The sequence below is a fragment of the Penicillium hordei genome, assembly GCF_028827395.1.
Source record: "Penicillium hordei strain IBT 12815 chromosome Unknown utg000004l_segment0_segment0, whole genome shotgun sequence".
NCBI lineage: Eukaryota > Fungi > Ascomycota > Eurotiomycetes > Eurotiales > Aspergillaceae > Penicillium > Penicillium hordei.
In genome coordinates this window covers 502,291-526,951 of record NW_026623145.1, presented here as the reverse complement: position 1 = coordinate 526,951, position 24,661 = coordinate 502,291, and the positions used below count along the sequence as shown (strand labels likewise).

Genomic DNA, 24,661 nt, shown 5'->3' with positions numbered 1-24,661 from the left:
ATGTTTTTTTTTGTACAACAACGTCGACAAGATAAATTATTTAGAACCTTGGAAGGATTTCCTATTCCTACGGGTCTTAAAGGGGGAGGAATCCACAAATGTCTTGAACAAAACCCTCATAGGCTGAAAAGCAGTGTTTCATTTATTCCAATTTTAATTGCGAGTGGAGCACGGCATCTCCAGAGCTGATCGACATACGATATTAGAAATATTAGAAATAGTCCGTACGGGGTATAGGATGTGATGGCCTCGGGGGGTTCCAGGATTGCTTGTGATAGCAGCGAATATGATCAGGGGTTTACCATGTCGATTTGTTATGTACCTATAGGGACTACAGATCATGCTATATAGCATGCATTTGCATCACACTATTATTCTTGGAACAGGAACATTCTAGATCTCATATTTAACCCAATAGGAGATTTAACCCCCTTACTGCGGTATCTGCAACCTAAAAAAAAAAGCCAACTCCCCATGAAGAACGTGGTGGCTTTCTCCCGTATTCTCCGTGGATGTACACTATTGACGCCTACGAAATCCTACTCACATCCTTGCCGTCGCTAATTGGAATTATTTATCTTCTCCACTCATTTAGCTATCCAATCCCCTCCTATCCACTAGCAAGGACGCTTTTTCCCTAATCATAAGCTATCGCCAGAATGTGGGGTCCACTCGAGGGCTAGAGCCAAAAATTATGGAGAATTGCAGTACAATGGCTGATGCCAATGCACCAAAATTCAAACCTGCTACTCATACTCCGTATGTACGGTCGCGTCTGAGAGCCAAGATCGACAAATCGATCGTTCACACAATGCGCCAGAGCGAAGCTCTCTAAGATCTCGCTATGCATAAAGGCCCCAGTATTACAGATGAGGTCTGCTCCACACAGTGTCCCTCCGTGACAAATATCCGTGGACTCCGTAACCGTAACCGTAAGCCTCCCATCCTCCCCCCTTAGACCCTGAGGCAGTGAAATTTCGACTAAGAATACTCACGTTTCCCGGGTAGCCATCGCACATGCATGTACAAAAGGCTCATAGGAACTGGTAATGATCGACCTGCAGGTGGGCTCCTCTTTTAAACTCAACCTTCCACATGTGCTGGGAAAGGAAATGAACTGAGACATGAATTTAATCGTTTGCCGCTGACAGCTTTGACAGCCCATTTGCGAATTAAATACATACGGGGCAAGTCGCAAAGGCATGGACCGGGATGCTATATTATAATAGTCGGCGACTAAGACAGTAATCTCCCTAAAAATAAAAAGGCACAGACACTATAAACAAACTTTGTGTCCTGCAACCAAGCCCATGTGCCGCGTCTTAGACCCACGAGGTGGAACAAGTAATGATGACACTCCGGGGGCGCAATTTCACTCAGATCGAGATCCTTGTTCCTTGTTCATCCGAGATCGATTCACCGAACGCCGATCAACCTCCCTATACAGAATTAGCGGTTTTCGGTCTGCCGCTCCGACTTCGCGCGTGCGAAATAATAGCATTATGCTGATGGAAATGAACAACATAATCTCTGAATAACGGTTAGAAACACGACTTGAAAAAAAAAATTACTTAGGCCACATTTTAGCCTGAGTCCAGTCAAAAAAAAACACTATTAAATCCAGGTTATTGGTTTGGCAGGTGACTAAAGTGGTCATGTGGATACCCCCCCCCCTGATGGTCGCCAATAGTCGACTCCAATAGCCTCTAGTATGGCTCATACGTTCCATGGGTTTGGTTACGCTCTATTGTCGATCTATTGTCTGCTGTGCGGATCAGGGAACGAAAATCAGGGAAATCCTCCACATTTGACATCCCACTTTCCAAAATTTGAGGCTTTACTTCGTAAATCTTTTTGCAAAAATGTACAATGTACAACCCTGACCGGGGCATCCAAATAAGATGGGCCAAGAGTAGCAGAGGATAAAGCATAACCATCTATATGAACAAGTATAGAAGGGTTTCCATCGCAAACCTTCTATTTACTTGGTCAAAGCTAGCTACATATCTATCCCATTACTCTAATATGTTGTGCATCGAGAGGTTCAGTCTCATGAACTGTGCTGCATTTGAAACGGCCCAGCATTCTGGAAGGAGTGGATATGTATCCAAAGATTTGGCAAACACTAGTCCTATACTCCGTAAACTACTGAGTCCATTCCTCCATTTAAGCTTCATCTTCTTGGCCTCCCGGGGAGAAACAACACCTGCAAACCCCTCTTCATTCTTCGAATCCAGCAACCCCTTCGACACGCTGCTTGAGGTCTGCCCCTCGAAGAAATATCCATTGGCAGAAGGGTTAGAGCGCACCCGCTCTCAAAGTTTAGGTTGCCAGCGAGGGTCGATGGTATTATACTACTCACCAGACTCACTTAGCAGAATACTGAATATGGGTACACCAGACCGGGAACAATGTGAACGAATCAGTGACAGGGGGTTTGGTGTTGCAGGCTGGGATTGTCTGGTTGAGACAGAATTTAGTGTTCCCCAGCTTTATGGTGATGTTCCATCTCTTTGCCATCGACTGATGTCATGATGCCAAGTTTCCAGATACTGTGGACTGCTGCACGAGCCTCGTCGTCGGTGCAATCTTGTTAATATTAGATGAATGCTTTGAAGAGTGACGGTTGTTCTTACTAAGTTGTCCGACCAATTGCCAATTCAAAGTTGGTGTTGCTCCAGTAATAATGACAAGGTAGATTGTTCTGCGTGTTCGGATAAGCTTAACCACTTGTTTCATCAGGTCACTGTCAAATTCGTGCCCGATCAAGCAGCTGTAACAGTAATGTATATCTGGAATTCGTTCGTCCTTTGCAAAGTAATAGCCATAGCACAGGGTTGCTGCCATTCTTTGCAATTGGCACATTGTATCTTGCAAAGTTGGTTAAAACAGTTCACTTAGTTATTTGATACCATAGCTTCGTGACTTACAGACTTCCAGGTTTTGAGTTCCAAGTGTTACACTCACATCGGGAGTGCCGCTGATTCTTATGTCCATACTGAGTCATGCTGCCCTTTGGCCCGGGCCGATTCTCTGTTGTCCTTGTTCTCCCCATCAAGCTTCTTGGTGGCTCCATGGCTGTTCTCGACATAGTCTACTGTGCTTGCTTTGACAGTGGGTTTTGACCCCGCGGTCTACAAACGACGAATGTATTTCTCCGGGGAAAAGTCTTTTTCGACACTTTCTACGAGTCTGGAATAGGTGAATGCTTTCGCGGCTAATGGGAAATGCTGCTTCATCCTCTGGTCAATTCAGAGGTATCCTAGATTTGCTCGAGTGTTCAGGGCGAGGTAGTCTTGCGACAAATATGGCTTCTGGAGAGTTATCTGAATCAACTTTGACGGACTCAGCCACTACCTGAGCCTTCTTATGCACCCAAGACCGATCGTTTCCAAGTCTTCTTGATTGAAGAAGATTATGTCCTTCACTTTATCTTCGTCTACTGAAAGCTAGCACTCCTTTAATGGTTTAGATAGCAGCAGCAGCAGCAACGGCAAACTGACATATCGTCGTGATTCTCTGCCTTTCATCCTAAAAGTCATCATCGTGGATTTGATTGGAGAGTATTGAAAATCTAATAACTCTTTCAAAGTGAAGCAAAGACGCATATTTACCATCGGTGGCACCGGCAGTGCTTTCATCGGAGAAGACATATATCTCTCCGACTACGTCCAACGGCATTTGAGCAGGCGTGGGGATTCCGACCTCGTCAGAACGGAGCATTATATCGTCGTTCGCTTCCTCCACCGAAGGGAAAAAACCCTCGCCATCGGGCGAGGTAGAAAGAAGAGAATTCACTCTTAATCTGAGTCTTCCGTATGTTAGACCTGAGCCTCAATCAAGCCAAAGCAAATCCTAAGAAATTATGAAGCGAAATAAAGAACCATACGTGTGGAAGTCGCTGTCGACACTTCCGTAAAAGCGCCTCGTCGTCTCCCAGTATGAAGTCCGTGGGTATTCAATAGTGTTGTCCTGGAAATCAGCAAACCCAGGAACGTCGTAGGATCTGGAGCATTCCGGTTTGTAGAATACATGAATTCCCAAGCTGCGCTTGTCCATTCAAGCCGTGAGTGGTAACACCAGGAATGGGTAACAATAGAGTGCACATACTAGGTAATGGCGGACTTTCAGCACACATTGTTTTCAACCGTCGGACGGATGAGGGCCTTCCCTTCGAAAATCATATTACGCATTCTCGCTCGATCCTCATAGGGACTGAAAAAATCCATCCTTGGGCTGTTGGTTAGGCGATCTGTAGTGCCGCGCTCACAAAGATTGTCGAAGGTGAAAGTGTAAGTCTCCAGAACTTTATTTGGCGAGTCTTCGTCCGCAATGACAGTAAACTGGACGGCATGTAGCACGCCTCTTAATAGTACACCAAAGATGCCATTTTCCTAGAAGAAATGGATATTAGCACTGATTAATGAATATAAATACATTGAGGGATTCACTAGAAGGTCGAGAAGCTGATTGGCTTCATCATTCATGTGTCTTTCAATCACTCATATAGGAACATACTCCAATCGGTTACGTCCGAAATTGCCCTTGTTCTTCCCATTTACAAAATGGGCATAGTTAAAGCGCTCGTGAAAGCGGTTTACTCGCAGAATCCGCTCGCCGAAGGCATCCATGGGCAATAATCCACTCCACGCTTCAGAACGCGGATAATACATTCCAAGGTTATTTAGGTCAGGACTAACCGCAGAAATAAGAGCGATGTTATAAGGCGCATATTAGATCAGCCACAAAAGCATGGACCTTGTGGGAAAATGGACTTACGGTCATATGTAGCGTTATCTTCATTAACTCCAGACTTTGCTCCTATTATACCATAAGAGTTGGTTGGGTTCATCTCGGGTGCTATTGATTCAGTAGGACTACTCACGATCACGGGAAACCGGTGGATTTTATCCGCTTGAATTTCGGGCTGTTGTGCGCCGGACTTGGAGACAACCTTTAAAGCTACAGTTTTCTTAAAGCGAGACATGACTCTGGTAGTATGAGTATGATAGACCGAAAACGAGAATTAAACATTGTAATGGGAAAATACTAGGATAGTATATTTCTATGCGGAATGCGGATAAAGAGGTACAAAGAAAAATTTAGAACGGCGAGCCCTAAGAATAAAATCCCTGCTACCTCAGTCGCTAGACATCAACAAAGAATGCCCTAGTTATATCTTGAAACATCTTAGCAAGTCTATACATAGACACTGGAAGCAACAGCCACCCTAATTTGACCAAGGATGTAATGGCTGTATAGAGCCTATGGTTAATAGTCTACCGGTTCTTTTACTCCAAAAAATTTTCTTTTCTCGCATCAGAAATCTGCAAACCTCTCTTTGCACTGAAATATATATTCGGATATATTCGGACAGTTTTGTCTGCTATCGGGTTTCCAGCGAACAAGAGGCCGGGTGATTCGAAGTCAAGAGATATTTGTCCATAACCCTATCACCTGTCAAGATGAGTATAATATTGCGAAATATTATCGATCAAGGATATCATAGGAAGCAGGGCTGAAGAGTTGTAGTACGTAAAAGCAACCAAACCCTAAATAGATGTGGGGGGACCTCGGGAGGCCGAGACATCTCAGATATCAGTGGATATTCCATCTGGGCAAGATGTGACTTGCATAGAGTAAGTAGTAAGGGGCAACAGTATACAAGATGATTATTCCATACCCCTGTGCCCTGTGTCTTATGCCCAATGAGCCCCTAGGAAATAATTTCAACATAATGAGATACAACCTGCCAAGAAGCCACCCGAGACACGCCCCCACCTCACGTGATATGTGGCGATGGCAAATCAAAAACTTGATAGTTACAACTTGATTTAGATGAATATATTACAATAAACGGTCGCTCATGTGGTTGTGTCATGTCTTTTTGGTTGGTCTTTTAGGCTCTTTTTAGGTGTGTATGAAGGCAGTAAAAAGTATGGACTGTGCAGAGAACTTTTCGATATATATTATTTAGGGGCAAATATGGATATATTAATCTATTACGTTGTCAACGATATGGGTAAAAAGGACATCTGGAAGTCCACCTGCTTATCTGACTGTCATTATCCTCGGTCCCACCTCTATCTAGTGATTTCTGCCGGTCTAGAGCAGAACCAGGGGGGGGGGGGATTTCTTCAGGTTTCACACTCGGATCATTTTGGATTCAACATAGACAATAAAGGTAGAATATTTAATATATGAATAAATTTCCAACAAAATAAGCACAGAATCTACAAAAGTCAAGAAAATCAAGAAAATAAAAATAAAATCCAAAAAATCAAATTGTAGCACGTTGGGCCATGACATCGTCCACCTACGGGAACCGGAATAAATGTTGTTCTCCGCCCCAACTCCTTGTCAGCCGCCACTGTTTCTTTCTCCCCTTCCCTTTGCTTCCTTGCTTCCATTATTTGTGTTTTTGTTTCCACCCCCTAACAACATTGATCTTGACTATTCTCCGTCCTAACATGTGCTGAGTGCCCTTTGCATCGATGGTTCCGCTGGTGTATCGTGCTGAGGGGGTGTTTTGCTAAAAAAAAAAAGAATCTGGGAAATCACTGTTCCTTTGTCTTCTTGCATGAGCTCGCTTTACAATGACTTCAAATGCTCCTACTTCCGTTCAAATATCTGAGGTCGACTCGGCTTTGACCGATCACAACGCGTCTGTATCTTCGCCCTCTCATGCGACCCACAGCCCCGGATCTCGATTCACCCACCCTCGAAAACACGAAATGGACGAAAGAGAGGAGCTGGGCCAAGGGTCATCAAATGCGGCTATCGGACAGTTCGCCTTTGCCCCTACTACCAGAACTACGGTGGTGACAACCACCACAACCACCACAACCTCCTTCCCGCCTCTGACTATCAACCCCCCGCGAGCCGTCAAGGATCTGGATGCCCGACAGTACCCTCTCGCCTCATCTCCGACTCCAGCGGCCTTAAGAAACCTCAAGTTCAAGATCGGCGACAAGTCGATCATCTTTAACGAGCCTGAGGATACCACAAATGCTGCCGCCGAGGTACGATTCTACGCTACCCTCTTCGTTCCCATGGTTGCGATGCTCACAGTATGATAATATATAGTACAAGGAGAGAAGCGAGGCGTTGAAAGGTTCCAACGGCCAGATTCGCTCTGTGAACTCGTTCATCTCCGAGGGCGAGAACCCCACTCGTCGGCTGACCCCTCCGAGAATAGCGAGTCAACCTTCTAGTCACCCGTTCAACAATCGCCGTCGTGCCGTCTCCCCTGTAACACTGTTTGATGCTCGACCTTCGGTTCTTCCGCGAACCCGCCCGTCACGAATTCCCTCTGAGCACATTACACGCCGTACTCGCCAAAGTGGCGTGGGATCAACTCATCTTGCCGCTGGCCTTGCCACCCCAGACACTGAAAGCAATTTGGGGGGAGTTAGTGAAAATGTAGCCCCAAGACCGAGGATTCATAGCTCGGTGTTTCCGCGCAGGGAACCTCCTTTGCCGTCACCTCTCTCCTCTGAAATCGGAGCTAAAGGCTTGCAGGCATCCAATCAAAATTCCTACTTGCAGAATGCGTTGTCCGAGATTCGTTCAAACCCCGAAACTCAAGAGTCGCAGGCCACTGAAGCATATGAGAATGGCTCAACTGCACATGAATCGGCTTCATTTGATGATACAACATACGGAACCCAGGAATCTGCAACGCAAGAACGACCTGAGCTTATGTCTCAACTATCGGCAATAGACAATGCCATGGCGCAAGATATGTGCCTCCCGAGCCCGAGTCTCTCACCGGTCGCTGCTATGAATGCCCTCCATGGCGAATCCTCCTTCGAGTCAGAAGGGCTTGACGTTGACACAGATTCCAGTCTAGATCATAATGTCTCGCGTTTCTCAAAGGCATTGCGGCTTCAAGATGCAGATGAGACTCGGGTAAATGGTCATTCTCTCGCAAACTCCCGGTCACCTTCCTCACTTTTAGATATGCCCAAGGTGTTGGAGTTCTTTGATTCGGTGCCTGATGAGGTCAAGACGTATCTCATGTATCAATTCCTTCGGAGATGCCCTAAGCCCACTCTCCATTTCGTGGCCGATGTGGTTAACCCAACTTTGAAGTGCGACTTCCTAACTCTCCTGCCGCTTGAGCTCAGTCTCAACATCGTCAAATACCTTGATGTTCAGACCATGTGCCGTGCTGCGCAGGTGTCTAAGAGGTGGAGACACATCACCAATTCTGATGAAAAGAGCTGGAAGAACCTCCTTGACCAAGATGGATATCATCTCTCAGATGGAGAACTAGAACGGGCTATAAGACAGGGGTGGGGATGGCAGTTGTCCAGCGGCCCTGAAGATCACGAGGAAGATCTCAGCGTTGTAGCCCTATCCAGTGCAGATATGGAGGCATCCCCTGTCCCTTCGATGGCGGGTCCCAGCAGCAGAAGCCCTCTGGGAACTCTGCCGATCAACCGACGAGGCAAGCGGAAAGCAAACACGCGTGCTTCAAGCCGGAAGCTCGCTAAGCGGAAGGTCTCATCCAGTGGAGGAGAAGTTGCCGATCCAGACTGGAGGAAAGATATTGCTGCGTCCGAGGCCCCATACGCTGCTGCCAACGCTGCAGCCGCCGCAGTGCCCTATGCTGAAGTGGGTCTACCGTCTCTCCGTGGGCTGTTCCTCTTCAAGGTCCTCTACCGTCGCCATGTTGCCATTCACAAGGGATGGATGCAACCGGATGTCAAGCCACAACATATTGCTTTCCGTGCTCATGACCGCCATGTTGTTACTTGCCTGCAATTTGACGCTGACAAGGTTCTTACGGGAAGCGATGACACTAATATCAACGTGTACGACACCAAAACAGGTGCATTGCAGGCAACGTTGGAGGGCCACGAAGGTGGAGTGTGGGCTCTTGAGTATCATGGCAACACGCTAGTCTCTGGCTCTACTGATCGCTCAGTGCGAGTCTGGGACATCGAACGGGCAAGGTGTACTCAGATCTTCCACGGCCACACCTCCACCGTCCGATGCTTGCAAATAGTCCTGCCTGCCGAGGTAGGTAGGGATGCAAGTGGTCAGCCTGAGATCATGCCTAAAGAACCATTGATCATTACTGGGTCTCGTGACTCGAACCTTCGGGTGTGGAAGCTTCCCAAATCCGGTGACCCAGTCTACTACCAGAGTGGTCCTACAGTGGATGACGCTAGCTGTCCATACTTCATGCGTGTGCTCTCCGGCCATCAGCACTCTGTTCGTGCAATTGCAGCCCACGGTGATACCCTGGTGAGTGGTAGCTACGATTGCACGGTGAAGGTCTGGAAAATTTCCACCGGACAGACTTTACACACTCTGCAGGGTCACTCGATGAAAGTGTACAGCGTGGTTCTTGACCATAAGCGCAATCGTTGCATCAGTGGAGCCATGGACCACATGGTAAAGGTGTGGTCGCTAGACGATGGAGCCGTCCTATACAACCTCGAAGGCCATACCTCCCTCGTTGGTCTGCTCGCTTTAGAGCATGATTTCCTTGTCTCGGCTGCCGCTGATTCCACCCTCCGAATCTGGGACTCCGTGCATGGCCACTGCAAGAACACTTTGAGTGCACACACCGGTGCCATCACTTGCTTCCAGCATGATGGGCAGAAGGTCATCTCGGGGTCTGATCGGACACTGAAAATGTGGGATGTACGAAATGGCGAATGTGTTCGGGACCTCCTCACAGACCTAAGTGGCGTGTGGCAAGTCAAATTTAATGACCGGAGATGTGTTGCTGCAGTGCAGCGTGACAGTTTGACTTATATCGAAGTAAGTGTTCTCTGATGAGGCTGTCCCATCCTTTATGCTAATATTACTTCCACTCAGGTTCTCGATTTCGGTGCCGCACGGGATGGAGTCCCGGAAAGCAAGCTTGCGAAACGCATTGTCGTCAACCGACGTGGGCAGGAGGTCCTCGGCGGAATCGAAGATGACGACTCCTTGTCTGATTGAGATGGCTAGGCCGCATTTCTCTTCGACCTCAATCGATATCTCAACCACCGATAATCCTCCTCATACTACTTACTCCCTTTCCTCTGTCTTTTCTTCTCTTCTCACTTTATTCCCCCATTCACGATACCCATCCTTACAGCTCTCGTCTTCCATCGGAACAAATATCCTTTGCATAGCGTGGTCGGCATTCTTTGGTCTTGCAGCATTACGATAAGGGGCCAGGCGTTTTTTTTCTCCCCCATATCTTTTCTCATCATCTCTTATGTGGAGGTTTTTATCATTCTGTATTCCCAAATATTTGCCTATCCCCATGCATACTGTCATACGTCTTCTTTGTCTTTGCCTGATGTGTATGTGACTTCCCATTCTGTTGCCTACCAGATCGGTGATTCTTTTGCATATTTTTCGCCTTGTTGTCCGTATCGGACTGCTCATAATAGATTGATTATGATCTTTATGTCAAGTTCTGTTAGGGGTTTTGTTGATTTTAAGCTTTCAATATTTATTGTAATTGTATTGGGTATAGTACATGTGTATTCTGCTTGCAGCAGCTAGCTCTAGATAGCGAAGCATTCAACTGCTTCGAACATGAACCATAGTGTTGCTTGGCGGTCTAGGTCTAGATATGCTGTCGTAGACCCACGCCAGCTAGTTCGTGATGGCGTATGATAGCTCAGCAAGCCCGATCTGAGGATTGGCTACCATACTCAAGAAAAGCCAGATATCTCAATCATCACTCTAGAAAAGCAACGGGAGATATACAATCACATCTGTAGCCCATAGATGCATGCACTCGGGGAAAGACCGATCGGAGCACCAAGGAGTCGAGTCTAAAAACTCAACGGGTATAGTTTCGAATTCGGACAACACGACATACCGTTTCACGACATAGTAGCCGATGTATCTGCAGCAGTCGGCACAGCGAGCCGACCACCCTGCAAGCTCCCATCAATCCCAGCAGCAGACAAAATCGACCAACGAACAGCATCGATCCCCAACGACCGGCCAGGACCAATCTTTGCCTCGGCACTACAAGTCAAAATCTCACCCAGAGACCCAGGCCCCTCCGAAGCCCGCGGATCTGGCTGCACAATAGGTTTGATGCCCTGCAGCAAGAGCTGTAGCCGCTCGATATTGGCAGGCGTGACACCCGTCTTTATTTGCTTCAATTGCCTAACAAGGAACTTGTCGACCTTGGATAGAATGATCTGGTGTGGGATTGCGTGGTGTCGGAATAGTCGCAAGATCTCGGCATCTGTTTGCTTGATGCCGTGCGTGCTGTCGATGAGGAGGAATGCGCGACGAAGTCTAGAATATTATAACCTTCGTCAGTCATTGAACACCGTGGATGGGTAGGTTTGTTTCATGTATTTCGTGTTCAACATGGGCCAGGTCATAACTCACTGTTTCCGTCCCTGGAGATACTTCATAATCTCCGCTCCCCACTCAGACCGACTCGCTTTTCCGTATCCCGGCATGTCAAGCAGCACAACCTTCGACTCGCCGCCCTTGGTCCCTCCAATCCCGAACGCGTTCATTTCCCTCGTCCGACCTGGTTTCGACGATGTCCAGCACATCTCCTGTCCCATTATTGCATTCAACAGTGAACTCTTGCCGACATTTGAGCGGCCCAAGAATGCGACTTCGGGCTCGACTGATGCAAATGGTGTTGTGCGGAATTTGGCCGCGGACCAGAGTTTGAGCGGCGAGTGACGCGACGGCGTGAAGACCTTATCGGCGAAAGCTAGTTGTTCATCCTTCGGGGGTCTTGTATCCCAGTAGTAGCAGAGGTCGGACGGGGTGAGGTCTTTGAGTTCGCGCTTGGAATTGGGATTCGAGGATGAGGATAGGGCTCGTATGGTTGTGTATAATGATATCCTGGATGCAGAGTTCCTACATGTTGATAATGAGTTCATCGTGACTCTCAAATACCCGAAAAATGAGTCGACAAAAAGCCAAATAAAATAAAAAAGTCGAGTTAGTATCGATTTCTCCAGATCGGCGCACGGGGCAAGTCAGTCACCCAAGCCAAGACCGCATCATCAGCTATCGCATCCAGATAAGACCGACATTCTCCCCAACTTCCAAGATTGTTCCATACCTCACCAGTCAAGATGATCAACGCAGTCCTCGTTTTCAATAATAATGGCCAACCCCGGCTAACCAAGTTCTACACACAACTGGTAAGTCGATCCCCCTCCCCCGCCGCACTCGCGCACCCGCGCACGACGAACCCCAACTAACCTCCTAAACAGGACACGCAAACGCAGCAATCCCTAATCGCGCAAATATACCGGCTAGTCGCGCAGCGTCCAGCAAGCGCCTGCAACTTCCTCCCACTCCCTCCTCTCCTCTCGCAGGGCGCTAGCTCCTCCGCCTCCGGGCCCTCCGATGCCCCCACGCAAATCACATACCGGACCTATGCAACGCTGTCGTTTATCATGATCTCTACGTCGACCGAGTCCCCGCTCGCTTTGATCGATCTAATTCAGGTGTTTGTCGAGGCGCTGGATCGCATGTTCGAGAATGTCTGCGAGTTGGATCTCATCTTCGGATATGAGACTCTGCATGCCGTGCTTGGTGAAATGATTGTTGGTGGTGTTGTTGTTGAGACGCATATTGAGAAGATCATCGCTGGTGTGCGGGCTCAGGAGGGATCGTTGGGGAAGAAGAAGGCTGTTCAGGCTGCTAGTACTAGTCTGGGTCGTGGGGCTTTGCCTGGGTTGGGGGCTTGGAGGTGATCTATGGGGAATAGGTTCTTTGTCTTTTGATGACCTGCATATTGATGGATCTGAGGATTATTGCATCCTACTTGGTCTATCTAAGGCGTTTTGGTTACGCATACTAGGCTTGCTTTCGCAGGATTCGGGAGTGATGTTTTAGATTTTTCGGTTATTGATGCCTTTTAATGATGCGTGATTGTATATTGTGGTGTTCTTCGACGTATTTAAATCCAGATTTTTGGGACCCATCTATTTTCGTCCTTATAAACTAACCTGTTGGCGTTTAAGCACTGGGCTGGGTCTTCGAGTGTGCGTGTGGCGCGGAAGTGGTCGTTTTGGCCAAAGTCGACCGGGTACATTGCGCCTCTGTCATTTCCTATCATATTTACCCCGTTTGGTCGCTCCACCCAGCTTCCATCGCTATTGTGTCGGACATATACACAAAGCGGCATGGTTGGGAGAGACACCCTTGAACAGACTGTGAAAGTGTGGAGGTTTTTGAATAGCGGTTTTCCATTCATGGTGGGAATGTAGATACGTCGGGATATACACCCAGATCCCCATCCCCAAAAAAAGCTCAAGTTGCCCGCAAACCACACTTTGGATGGTATCTCAGCTAGACCGTGCTTTGCTGGATGCAGATGCATGATGCAGTTGAGAATGCCCAGGCATCGTCCTGAGCACTGAACCTGAAGTTCCGGAAACTTCAAAGCCGTCTTACACGACCCTCACATATCTTTCAAATAGAATAACAAAAAGAATTGTAGCTTAATGTCTGTGATGGGGTTGTTTCAATAGGGACTTCCCAAAAGGCTCCGAAACCCCCGGACCTAACAATAGGTACGGAGAATACATCTAGGAGGAGAGTGTGAGGGAAACTGTCATCTTAACGATTGAAGCAATGGTGCTGTTGGACTGGTATACCCGGAGGCTTAACACCAGGTATCGTGTTCTTCAGGCATGAGTTGTCGTGTCGAATTGAACTTCTTCTCGCTAGCCCTAGACATTCTGTCAGTGATGCATGGATAGATAGAATGCGATTATTCAATGCATTGCGAGGAATTCGTTTTTGCACTATCGCGATGGTAGCTCCTTCGTGAAACCAAAAAGAAAGTGTTGTCGAACGAAACTGCAACTTAGGCAGTATTTCAAGATACCACCGAGCCATTTGGGTACTGCTTTGGCGCTTAGTTGGTAGGATGTTTCGGTAAAAGCAGAAAGCATGTGGGATAGGGAGTGTCTATCACAAGGCCGATGCTAGCGAACGGACGACAGAGAAGACTCTCCAGATGAAAAAGCAACTCCCAGAAAGGAACCCCCAAGTTAGATTGCTCCACTAACCCTAAAGTTTTAATTTGTTGATTCCATAGAGACGCAGCCTTCGCACATGCTGGAAGACAGGAGAGCTAGCATTCTGGGAGGGAAAGGCCAGTATGGTTGATTCTTTGCCCATGTCAATATTGACAAGACATGCGGTATTCCAGACTCCTTTGCGATCTGCGAAGATCCAAGGCATGTTCTCTCTTGTCGTGTCACCGATAGCGAACCATCTGAACGGGTTGGTGGGCTGATATTTCACGTAGCTTTTGGAATGCTTCAAGAGTAAGGTGCCATATAGTTTCTTTGCCGTTGCCATTCACACATTGCACTGGGAAGGGCTTTCGGTGTTGCTCGACTGAATACCCAGAATATGAGGTCGGGCAGCTCATTCGCGGGCGGGACTGAACTGCACCAGCTCGGTTTCAGATTGTTTCATATGGGTATATTTTCTATATTGGGATATGGCATTAGTTTCCAAAGCCCTATAACGCGACATCCAGTCGCTATGTATAGATCAATATGCGATGTGGGAGAGCTTATTAGGTGTGGAGTCCATGGGTGGCCCTGGCCCCAGAGGGAGAAAGGACATCATGACCAATCTAGAACTAGAGTAGGGGCGATCTTTCCATAACCCCAATGATTAGTGTCATTCGAACAACAGGCCGTATTTCGATATCATTTCAACTAACGCCAATTTGTTCTGAGAGATACAAGGGGGAGCTGGAAGATTGGGGGACTATTTTTTATTTCTGGTGTTTATAATGGATTACAAGATCAATGTGTATGTAACATACTTGAGGAAGATACCCTCCAGGGCTCCATCGCTGCCAGAATCTCAAGAGATGTTGGATGTCATGTGATCCATCTCACGTGGAAACTTACATATGCCCTAGCAGCTTGCCCTAGCCCTAGTCACCTGATTGCGCTAGCGCGACCCACAGAAACTTCATAAGTTGCATCCACACGAACTTTTCCCTTTCTCATCCGTCAACCGTCAATCAGCGCAATCCCAGTCGACAAAATGGTGGTGAGTACATAAACTGTCTCTTGATAACTTCAGAGGCTTCTTCTAGTTCCTGCGATGTCTCACGACATTCGCTTTGCTTCAGTTCTTTTGATCTAAGCAATTCCGCCGATCGCGCACAGCCTCGAAAGAGATGTGTCGCGCATCGTGTGATGATTTTGGCTGGAAGCATGGAGTCAATGCCCGTAACACGGCTTGGCTCATGTTCTCCTTAGAGTTCAAAGAAGATGCAGCACTATGTGAACAGCACGCTGATCTTCTTCCTCAATGATAGCCTCCTACTAAGTCCGGAAAGAAGACCGCCGCTCTGCCCTACCCCCAGGGCAAGGCTGGCGCTGGCAAGAAGGCTGCCAAGGTACGTTTTTCTTTCTTTCCCCTGAGGAGTGCACTGAGATCTTGAAGATCGCTGACCGTTCTACCACAGAACCCCCTTATCGAGAAGCGCACTCGCAACTTCGGTATCGGCCAGGACATCCAGCCCCGTCGCAACCTCTCCCGCTTCGTCAAGTGGCCCGAGTATGTCCGTCTTCAGCGCCAGAAGAAGATCCTGAACATGCGCCTGAAGGTTCCCCCTTCCATCGCTCAGTTCCAGGCCACTCTCGACCGCAACACCGCTGCCCAGACCTTCAAGCTCCTCTCCAAGTACCGTCCTGAGACCAAGGCCGAGAAGAAGGAGCGTCTCGTCCAGGAGGCCACCGCCGTCTCCGAGGGCAAGAAGAAGGAGGATGTCTCCAAGAAGCCCTACAACGTCAAGTACGGTCTCAACCACGTCGTCGGACTCGTTGAGAACAAGAAGGCTTCCCTCGTTCTCATCGCCCACGATGTCGACCCCATTGAGCTGGTTGTCTTCCTGCCCGCTCTCTGCCGCAAGATGGGTGTCCCCTACGCCATTGTCAAGGGTAAGGCCCGTCTCGGCACAGTCGTCCACAAGAAGACCTCCGCCGTTCTCGCCCTGACCGAGACCCGCGCTGAGGACAAGGCCGAGTTCGCCAAGCTCCTCTCCGCCATCAAGGAGGGTTACACCGACAAGAACGAGGACTCCCGCCGCCACTGGGGTGGTGGTATCATGGGCGCCAAGGCCAACGCCCGCATCGAGAAGAAGCAGAAGGCTCTCGATGCCGCCATCAAGGTTTAAGCTTGTGTAACTACAGTTTTCTCCCTTTGATGTCTGTTTGACGGGATCGTCTTCTAATCGAAGCGCACTCGGATCTCAAAAATAATGAGTTGTGATGGGAACCAACGAGGTGTTGAAGGCTTTGACGATCTATTGACGGCCAAATCTTTTAGCTTTAGATGGGTGTGAAAGAGCCCTTTGGCCCTTTTTGGATCCTGTTCTAACAAAAAAAGACACATTTTTCTCTCACGAACTCCAATGGCCCCATGTACCAACTTTTCTGCAGATACCCATGAATGCATTTCTCTACCTGTTCAATCTATTGATGGTCTTTGTAGTCCCATCAGAACTAGGCATTCATGTCGTCTGCTTTGTATTTGTAGTATCATTTGTATATGATTGTGTTGGTTGTAGTCTGTACGAGTGCTTTACGCGTAGATGGTAGACAAAACCTTAGGACAAAATCTCTTCTGCCAATGTCTTAATCAGCATTATTTTACCCAATCGAGATTTTCATTTCTCCGATTTGTGTGGGATCTGCGAGACAGCGACACCTGCCAAGAATACCAAGTCTTTTCTAAATGATAGTCCCGTCTTGGCACATATCTTAAAGATGTCTGCATACTTTCTATAAACCAGTCTTGCATAAAGGAAACAGGCTATATGGCAGTCTGTTAAGGCTTTAAGAGTACTGTAAGACTGTACAGGCTGCATAGTATATTTATAGTGGTGGGGTGGAGGGGTAATCCCCCCCCCCCTAAAAAACAATTCCGGTTCAGGCTACAGGAAAAATATATAGAGACACAACATTCAAGTATATTCATATCACATACTCTTGAGGCTATCTAGAACCGGTTTCCGTTGTTGTCATACGCATCGTGGACTTGCTCACGAGCCTGGTACTTGGCCTTCTCCTTGTCAAAGAAGTCCAATCCCCTGGTCTCGACCTCACGGTCGACAAAGGCACCAGCAAATCCAGCAAGGATCTCCTTGGCCTTGGCGTGGCTGTCAGGCTCGCCTATTACAGACAAGAAGAAGTATTAGCTTTCCCGTCTCTAGACTTGACTTTGTGTACCGCATGGTCAAAAGAAGGGAAGGGGGATTGGATATGTACCGTTCTCAGCGACGTGGTTCTCGTAGGCCTTGGCTGCTTCGTAGCTGGCGGCACCGGCGATCAGCTCGTGGATCACGGAAGGATCGTGCTCTTGCTGGCTGTTGTAGGTGTTGTAGGACTGAGCCTGATCGGAATCGTCTAGGTGTGTGTTAGTGGAAGGTTGGTACCAAGGAAGGATGAAGGGAATACTCACCACTGAACCAGCCCATTTTGAATTGAATTGTTAAGAAAAGTTGGTGAGAGAGGATAGTAGAGGAGATAAGTGAAACATCAAGAAGAGGGGTAGTCTAGTGGGTTTTATACTCTTCCACTAGTGCCACTTCATCATTTACGGTCACCTCATTGAGGGGCATATGCTTCCGAGGACCAGTCATAGAAAGCGACGCTAAGCGTGGTCTAGTTAGAATACAGATGAAACAGAGGCGTACAATATATATGCAAGATAATTTCTATTCAGAAGAGAAATAGGAAGATAGTAATAACAAACAGGTTTATTACACCCCTTCAGATAACCTACATCCCACATCCCAAGAAACCGATAATCATGAGCAGAATAAGAGAAGACAAGGCTGGTATGATGAAATTACAGTAAGATCCAGAGGTCCACAGCCAAAGCATAAGAGAAAAAAAAAAGTACAAAGAAACCCCAAAGCCAGCCCTATGCTCCCAGAAGACCAGAGATGTTCACGGCCGTTTTTTTTTTCCAGTATGAATGATGACACTGAGAAACCCTGTCTAAAGACACAAGTTGAAGCAAAAAGCAAGCGAAGAAGGTGTATAATGTGAAGAAGGACGAGACATAAACGTGATCGCGGTCATTTGGTCATTAACGTTGAGGAGGTCGTGAAAGCCCTTGGCGTACCTGCATTCTTGTTAGCCAATTCAATGAGTATTCGAACCACAACCACTCACCTTCATTTGTTCAATTCTCGCCTTCAGTTGGCTGGTGACTTCCGCAGCTCGCTTCCAGTTCTCTGCCGGTTCAGAAGATCTGGGCTGCTGATGATCGTCTTCGGTGAAATTTGTGTTGGAGTTGCGGGCGGATGAGCGCGTCGGGCTACCAACCGCAGAGTAACCGTATGTAGGGCTCAAATTGCGTCGGCCTAGGCCACCATTACGACTGCTGGGTCCTGGTGATTCTATGCCATTGTTCTCCCTCTCCTCACTGGGAGTAGCAGAGGCGTAGCTTCGAGGACGCGAGCTGTCGAAGCGGGATCCCATGTGAAGACCAGATCGTGCAGCAGCATTGCCGTTGCCGAGGTGGTCTACTTGGTAGATGGAACTTGTGTCCGGCACACCCATGCTTCCTGCGTCCGACGCAGCATTAGGTGGGCTTATAGCAGACGCACGAAGTGCTCGTGCGAGTTCACGCTTCAATCTTTCGATCTCTCTCTGCTGCTTTTGAACGCTCCCCTCCGCAGTTTCCGCGTCACTCCGTGCTCGAACAAGTTGAGTCTCCTTCGCCTTGATGCTCAAGACATCGCGGGTGTGGTCCTCAATCAGCTGTGCATTTTGGTTCTGAAGTTCAGTGATCGTCGAGTTGAGCCTTGAACGCTCGGACTTCATATCTTCCACGGTTCGGTTGAAGTTCTCCTTCTCCGCACGTAATTCCTCCAACTCAGCACGATCGGCGGCTGCCATAGCATTGGCTGCAGGTGAAGGGGCAGGGGCAGGTTCAGCAGGCGCTAACGGTCTGGCAATAGGCCTACCGGCAAGGCCACGACCAAGACCGAGCTTGGGAGCGGCTGGCGGGGGAGCCACATCCTCTTCTGGGGGCGGGGCAACTCGTCTTGATGGCGATGCAGTGGTTCCGGGACCAGCAAGCTTCCGTTGCAGCTTGAGACCTGACCCAGGGGTTGGAAGACCGCCGGCCTTCGGAGCACCTAGCTTTGAAGGGATTCCCCTGGCCGCAGGCCTGGCCGGGGGTTCCTCTGGGGGAGGCGGAGCGGCTACAGGGGCTAGTTTCTTCAGCCCCGATGGCGGCTTCTTGCCAACGACCTTCCTAGCAGCCGGGGCAGCAGGCTTTGGGGGTGCGATAATAGCCTTGGGTCGCTCCTTGGCCTTGACTTCAGCGGTTCCGAAGTACTCTTTGATTTTTGTCTTCCGAATCTCATCAAGTCCATCGAGATACGGGTTCATGGCCCGTTCACCTAGAATCTTCATTAATGTACCCAGAATTTCAGCAGCTCCTTCACGAATTGCCGGGGCGGACTCGGTCAATAGCTTTGTGCCAGCATCAGCGATCGCTTTCTGCTCTGGCTTGGCTGGTACCGTCCGGGTTGTGCGCAAGCAACGAACCAAGAACTTGACAGTTTCCTGCTTGATCTGTGGATTCTTGTGCTTGAGATACTCAAAGATTTCTTCCAAACATTCTGAGAGGGTTGTGGTTGTGAAGACGGCATCTAACGCCTGGCCCAAAGCATCTGCAACACTCGTCTTCTTTTCTTTCAAACGTTCAAACATGGGCGCCATAATGGTACTTCGGTATTTGGTGAATCCGTTGCGGAGGCCCTTGGCCAGCACTTCCACACAGTTTGCAGCTATCGTGGCGACAGCGACGTTGGCGTCCTTCATGGATTTGGCTAATCCCCTCACAATATCATCGTAGGGGCCATCTTTGATTCGGGGAACGTTGATAACGTTATAGAGAGCGTCCAACGCTTCCTTGCGGTCCTTCCATTTTGACGAGGCCAATTGATCATGGAAGTCGGCAGGGATTTTCTTCATGACATCAACCGGTTCCGCCAGGTCGAAGGCGTCAACAACCACCCCATCCTCCTCCTCGTCAAAGTCGTCGCCGGCTGGTTCTTCACCCTCCTCGCCTGCCGGTGCAGCGCTGGCCGCGGCCATGGCATCTTGTTGTGCCCGAGTGAATCGCTCTTGCTTCGGCGTCGGGTCCTGCTTCACAGCTTCGAATAGTTTCTCTAAATCTCCTTGTTGCACAGGTTTCAATTCGGCCCAGAACAGAGGCTTGATGGCCTCCCGAAGCCACCGATAGAGTTCCACAGTCAGGTTTTGTGCTTCCGCGCGGACATTTTTATCGGCATGACCAAAAACCTTGGTCAACGCTTTCAAAGTTTGCTTCGGGTCGACGATCTTGCAGCCGAAGTTGTGGTAGATGAGGGTCAAGGCTGCGAGAGATGCAGCAATCACCTTGGGTACTTTGTGTGATAGTATGGGTAGTAGCTCCTCGATCACCGCATCGGCCTTATCCAATTCGACACATAATAGAAGAGCTTCTTGGGCTCTAGCTTTACCGGCCGGTCGTGTAGATGGGAGACCCTTCTCCGCAATTGGGCCAATTGTATATGTGCGGGTCCTGTAAATGGGAATGTTGTTAGTGGATGCAGGGTGGACCAAGAAGACCGTCGTGATTGGGACTGGGGGTTGACGCACCTCGTGCAGGCTTGGGCTCCTCCGAATTTCAAAAAGGCGCAGTATGCTGCAAGACCTTCTGACTGCGCGGCGACGTTGGAATCTGCGACCGCTCCTTTGAACAGGCCGGGATCTTGTATGAATGGCACGAATACCGGGTGTGATTCATCGGGGGTCTTTTCAAATTGCGCTTTCGCATCTTCGTATGCCTCCTTTCGGACTTTCCAGTTCTGTTTATCGGGGTTAGACTTTTCAGTGATCCAAACAATCGGGATGGGTATGCAGGAATGAGCGCACCTTGTGAGCGAACCGGTCGGCTAAGGGTAAAGAGGAGAAGTCCTCTGTGGCTTCAGCCATTCTGATGGGCGAAGGACTGGACTATCACCGGATTCTAGGAAGGGAAGTCGTCAGCACTTTCTGTAGTGTCGGTGTAGTGTCGGATCCGAAGAGCGCATAGCAACAGAGAAGGTTCCGGATAAAGAGATAAAACGGACTGAGTTGGTGTTGCGGGGGGTCTCGGGGGTGTCTCGGGGGGGATTCAGATGATCGTACCGTGTTGGGTTGATGCCCAAAGGGTATCAAAGGCAGACTTGTCTTGAACAATAAGACACTGATGGCTAGAACATGAATTATCCAAGTTAAAGGGTCAAACTGTGTATATTGACAGGGGTGGCTGATAATCGTCGAAACACACGGGGTTTAAAGAAAATAAACAGTTGAAGTTGAAGGAAAGTAAACAAAAGCCTTGGCGAAGATTGTTTTGTTTAATTCCCTCCCCCGCGGTGGATCTCAACTTGTTCTTCATATCTTCTCTTCTCTTTCTTTCGCTTCTTCAATTCCTCTACTTCTCTTGGATCAATTCGCCAATTCGTCAATTTTCCAACCCAACTCCCAACTCCCAACTCCCAACTCCCCTTATTCGCCGACACCGCTCCCACCCACTTCCCCTCCATCGCAGTTTTCCGAACCAATTTGGTGTATGCGCATTTGGATAAGCACAGCGAGCAGAGAGCACATATAACACCATGAGCCAACTTCTTACGTCGCGGCAGGCGGAGGAGCTGTATGTGACCCGATCTGGTTCCTATAAGGGTGATCGCTGATGGTGTTTTGCGACAGACACAAAGGAATAATCGCCTACCTCACCTCTGTGAATTTACACCACAGCTCCGCCGCTTTACGAGAAGAACTAGGCGACTCGATCCGAGTCGACGAGACCACACTTAAGAAATATGAAGGCCTCTTGGAGAAGAAATGGACGAGTGTAGTCCGGTTACAGAAAAAGGTGCGAAGACCAGATACACCACAAGCCTTCCTTTTGTTAACCTGCCATTCGGGTATAGATTATGGACTTGGAAGCACGATGCGCTTCACTCCAGTCTGAGCTGGACACTGCAACCCCGACTTCTCTGAATCGCAAAAACCAAGACCCAGTCTCCTGGCTGCCTCGTGCACCAGCGCGCCACGACCTTGAATCGCACCGCTCGCCAGTATCGTGCCTCGCTTTCCATCCAATATTCTCTTCATTGGCCTCCGGCTCAGATGATACCACAATCAAGATCTGGGACTGGGAGTTGGGTGAACTAGAACGCACAATCAAAGGACATACTAGGGCAGTGTTAGACGTCGACTATGGAGGACCGCGCGGAGGCACACTTCTTGCATCATGCTCGTCAGATCTGACGATCAAATTGTGGGACCCGGCTGACGAGTATAAGAACATCCGAACGCTACCAGGGCACGACCACAGCGTTTCAGCAGTTCGGTTCATTCCGTCTGGAGCTGCAGGGTCTCCCATGTCAGGAAACCTGCTAGTCTCGGCTTCTCGCGATCTCACACTGCGTATATGGGATGTCACAACTGGATATTGTGTCAAATCCATGTCGGGTCATGGAGACTGGATTCGAGATGTTACACCATCCCCAGACGGCCGGTTCCTCTTCTCCGGTGGAGATGACCGAGTTGCGCGTCTGTGGGATATCTCATCTGGTGATACCAAGTCAACATTCCTAGGCCACGAACACTATATCGAGTGTGTGGCCTTTGCTCCGCCAACAAGCTACCCTCATTTGGCAGCTATTGCGGGGCTAAAGAAGCCACCACCAGCATCCTCATCCGCCGAGTTTGTGGCTACAGGTTCTCGTGATAAGACCATCCGTATCTGGGATACCCGTGGGAACTGCATCAAGACTCTTGTTGGCCACGACAACTGGGTCCGCTCATTGGTCTTCCATCCCGGTGGGAAATACCTTCTCTCAGTCTCTGACGACAAGACGTTGCGGTGCTGGGATCTCACGCAAGAATGCAAGTGTGTACGCAAGATCGTGGCCCACGACCATTTCATCAGTTCTCTTCGGTGGGCACCACCTTTGGTTAAGGATGCCGGTGCCAATGAGGGTGCAAACGGCGCCGAGGCTGCATCTAATGGGACGAAGGTAGACCCCAATGCCACAAAGATGTCCATTCGATGTGTCCTGGCGACTGGCAGTGTTGATCTCAAGGTCCGGGTCTTCGCGGCGTGACCTTCAATTTGAGTTAGCACCGAGCGAGGAGCAATGGGAAAGAGACGATGTTCCGAAAGCTTGAGAGAAATAAGACCCCATGTCCAATCAATTGAGGGAGCATTGTGTCTCTCGCCGGGGTCATACCTCCAAGCTGAAGGGTTCAGTATTTGACGGGCACAGTTGGCCGTTTCTGGGTAAAGGAGTTGGTTATTCTTCCATGATACCAGTGACTTTCTCTTTTTGCAAATGATTAGGGGATTGGACTAGACAGTATCGTCTAGACTAACCCCATGTTTACGATGTACACTGTTGGTTGTTTTGTATTTTGATATTGATGGGTGGTTCCTCTCCTTCTTTCTCTTCTCATACATACTTTAGACCTACCTTTAGTTGGAAGATCCATCCCAGGAAAACAACATATCACGATGCCAATGAAAATAAATTGAAGCGGTATAATACAGTACATAATCTCCGATATGCAACACCACGGAGGCCAAATGACAAATCCGACACTTCAAATACTGAAGCCCGTCCCAAAAAGAGCTAAACGTACAGTTATTCGGTGATGAAAGGCAACAGCTCAGTTCTCAGCCTCCTTCACTCTCTCCTGAGTAATCCTCTCACTCTCGGCCACTCTCTCCTGCACAATCCTCTTGACCTTCCCGACCCGCTCATTCTCCGCATGAATCCGATGAATCAACTGCGCAGTAGAAAGCACCTCACCCTTAGGCACAGGCACGCCCGCCTTAGCCGCCTCCTTCACAAGATCCACCTCACGACCCAGCCGCTTGGACTCACGACGGAGATACTTCGCCGCCCAGCGCGTCTCACGCTCAGCCTCACGCTCTTCCTTCGACAAAACAGCAGGACGGTCCTCAATCGCCTCACCGAAAGGTGTGATGATACGTTCGACGACGTGGTGCACGTTCCGGCTCTTGGGCGCGCCGGACGAGAATTCGATTATATCGCCGTCGCGGAGAGAGTTGCGCGGGTCGGAGACTAGGTAGTGGGTTTCCTGGGGGTAGAACTTGCGGATGTGTCGGTCCCAGAATGTGTGGCGGTGGCAGACGCGCACTGTGCGGTCCATGCGGCCGACGGAGACGACGGTACCGGTTTTCAGGGCGGAGGCGTAGTTGCGCAGTCGGGAGGGCGCTTGTGTTTCTGTGCCGGTGGTCTTGGGCTGTGTGGGGGTTGGGGTGGTTGTTGAGGCATTGCGGAGGGGAGTGGTGAGGTATGTGGTTGATTGGAGAATTGAGGGGCGTGTCAGGGACAGAGGTGTCGTGATTGAGGCGCGGAGAGGCATTGTTGCCCGGAGGAGGTGGCTTGGTGCCATGGTTGGTGGGGGGAGCAGGCGGTTGCTCTTCCAATTGGAGTTGGATGGGACTGGAGAGGACGAGTAATGGGAGATGGTCAAGCACGCGAATGGTTTGTGGTAATGGTGACCGCCCAAATGGTTGCGAGCTTGAGGTGTTTGGTGTTGAGGATTTCGAGAATTTCTCGGGGAAGCACGTTTGCACTGTTTGCACC

General features: G+C 49.1%; 12 protein-coding genes across 12 annotated transcripts; 4 read left to right on the top strand and 8 right to left on the bottom strand.

Annotated features, from left to right (window-relative positions):
• Positions 1-2,173: 2,173 nt before the first annotated feature.
• Positions 2,174-2,865, bottom strand: N7537_007490 (uncharacterized protein; the record flags this gene model as incomplete). The annotated part of the gene is given in 4 exon segments (XM_056898547.1): positions 2,174-2,354; positions 2,372-2,523; positions 2,561-2,589; positions 2,637-2,865. 4 exon segments carry the CDS (start codon positions 2,863-2,865, stop codon positions 2,174-2,176), a joined length of 591 nt encoding a protein of 196 aa, XP_056750623.1.
• A 122-nt stretch (positions 2,866-2,987) lies between these two features.
• N7537_007489 (uncharacterized protein) lies at positions 2,988-3,239 on the bottom strand (the record flags this gene model as incomplete). Its single annotated transcript, XM_056898546.1, has 2 exons — positions 2,988-3,097; positions 3,143-3,239. 2 exons carry the CDS (start codon positions 3,237-3,239, stop codon positions 2,988-2,990), a joined length of 207 nt encoding a protein of 68 aa, XP_056750622.1.
• A 7-nt stretch (positions 3,240-3,246) lies between these two features.
• On the bottom strand, positions 3,247-3,530 carry N7537_007488 (uncharacterized protein; the record flags this gene model as incomplete). The annotated part of the gene is made up of 2 exons (XM_056898545.1): positions 3,247-3,400; positions 3,457-3,530. The coding sequence occupies 2 exons, from the start codon at positions 3,528-3,530 to the stop codon at positions 3,247-3,249; spliced, it is 228 nt and encodes a 75-aa protein (XP_056750621.1).
• Position 3,531: 1 nt separating this feature from the next.
• N7537_007487 (uncharacterized protein) lies at positions 3,532-4,987 on the bottom strand (the record flags this gene model as incomplete). The annotated part of the gene is made up of 6 exons (XM_056898544.1): positions 3,532-3,805; positions 3,890-4,050; positions 4,137-4,394; positions 4,452-4,491; positions 4,519-4,651; positions 4,882-4,987. 6 exons carry the CDS (start codon positions 4,985-4,987, stop codon positions 3,532-3,534), a joined length of 972 nt encoding a protein of 323 aa, XP_056750620.1.
• A 1,609-nt stretch (positions 4,988-6,596) lies between these two features.
• N7537_007486 (F-box/WD repeat-containing protein) lies at positions 6,597-9,960 on the top strand (the record flags this gene model as incomplete). The annotated part of the gene is made up of 3 exons (XM_056898543.1): positions 6,597-7,022; positions 7,087-9,777; positions 9,835-9,960. The coding sequence occupies 3 exons, from the start codon at positions 6,597-6,599 to the stop codon at positions 9,958-9,960; spliced, it is 3,243 nt and encodes a 1,080-aa protein (XP_056750619.1).
• An 881-nt stretch (positions 9,961-10,841) lies between these two features.
• Positions 10,842-11,876, bottom strand: N7537_007485 (translation initiation/elongation factor MRX8; the record flags this gene model as incomplete). Its single annotated transcript, XM_056898542.1, has 2 exons — positions 10,842-11,268; positions 11,365-11,876. The coding sequence occupies 2 exons, from the start codon at positions 11,874-11,876 to the stop codon at positions 10,842-10,844; spliced, it is 939 nt and encodes a 312-aa protein (XP_056750618.1).
• Positions 11,877-12,074: 198 nt separating this feature from the next.
• Positions 12,075-12,701, top strand: N7537_007484 (putative AP-3 adaptor complex subunit sigma; the record flags this gene model as incomplete). Its single annotated transcript, XM_056898541.1, has 2 exons — positions 12,075-12,143; positions 12,216-12,701. 2 exons carry the CDS (start codon positions 12,075-12,077, stop codon positions 12,699-12,701), a joined length of 555 nt encoding a protein of 184 aa, XP_056750617.1.
• A 2,323-nt stretch (positions 12,702-15,024) lies between these two features.
• Positions 15,025-16,162, top strand: N7537_007483 (60S ribosomal protein eL8; the record flags this gene model as incomplete). The annotated part of the gene is made up of 3 exons (XM_056898540.1): positions 15,025-15,030; positions 15,302-15,382; positions 15,452-16,162. The coding sequence occupies 3 exons, from the start codon at positions 15,025-15,027 to the stop codon at positions 16,160-16,162; spliced, it is 798 nt and encodes a 265-aa protein (XP_056750616.1).
• Positions 16,163-16,986: 824 nt separating this feature from the next.
• N7537_007482 (DUF3759 domain-containing protein) lies at positions 16,987-17,464 on the bottom strand (the record flags this gene model as incomplete). Its single annotated transcript, XM_056898539.1, has 3 exons — positions 16,987-17,159; positions 17,256-17,393; positions 17,449-17,464. The coding sequence occupies 3 exons, from the start codon at positions 17,462-17,464 to the stop codon at positions 16,987-16,989; spliced, it is 327 nt and encodes a 108-aa protein (XP_056750615.1).
• A 503-nt stretch (positions 17,465-17,967) lies between these two features.
• N7537_007481 (putative spindle pole body component) lies at positions 17,968-20,987 on the bottom strand (the record flags this gene model as incomplete). Its single annotated transcript, XM_056898538.1, has 4 exons — positions 17,968-18,117; positions 18,168-20,574; positions 20,652-20,860; positions 20,928-20,987. 4 exons carry the CDS (start codon positions 20,985-20,987, stop codon positions 18,082-18,084), a joined length of 2,712 nt encoding a protein of 903 aa, XP_056750614.1. The 3' UTR covers positions 17,968-18,081.
• Positions 20,988-21,538: 551 nt separating this feature from the next.
• On the top strand, positions 21,539-23,152 carry N7537_007480 (WD40 repeat domain-containing protein; the record flags this gene model as incomplete). Its single annotated transcript, XM_056898537.1, has 3 exons — positions 21,539-21,693; positions 21,750-21,915; positions 21,974-23,152. The coding sequence occupies exons 1-3, from the start codon at positions 21,656-21,658 to the stop codon at positions 23,150-23,152; spliced, it is 1,383 nt and encodes a 460-aa protein (XP_056750613.1). The 5' UTR covers positions 21,539-21,655.
• Positions 23,153-23,714: 562 nt separating this feature from the next.
• Positions 23,715-24,467, bottom strand: N7537_007479 (uS17 family ribosomal protein; the record flags this gene model as incomplete). Its single annotated transcript, XM_056898536.1, has 1 exon — positions 23,715-24,467. The coding sequence occupies one exon, from the start codon at positions 24,465-24,467 to the stop codon at positions 23,715-23,717; it is 753 nt and encodes a 250-aa protein (XP_056750612.1).
• Positions 24,468-24,661: the final 194 nt, after the last annotated feature.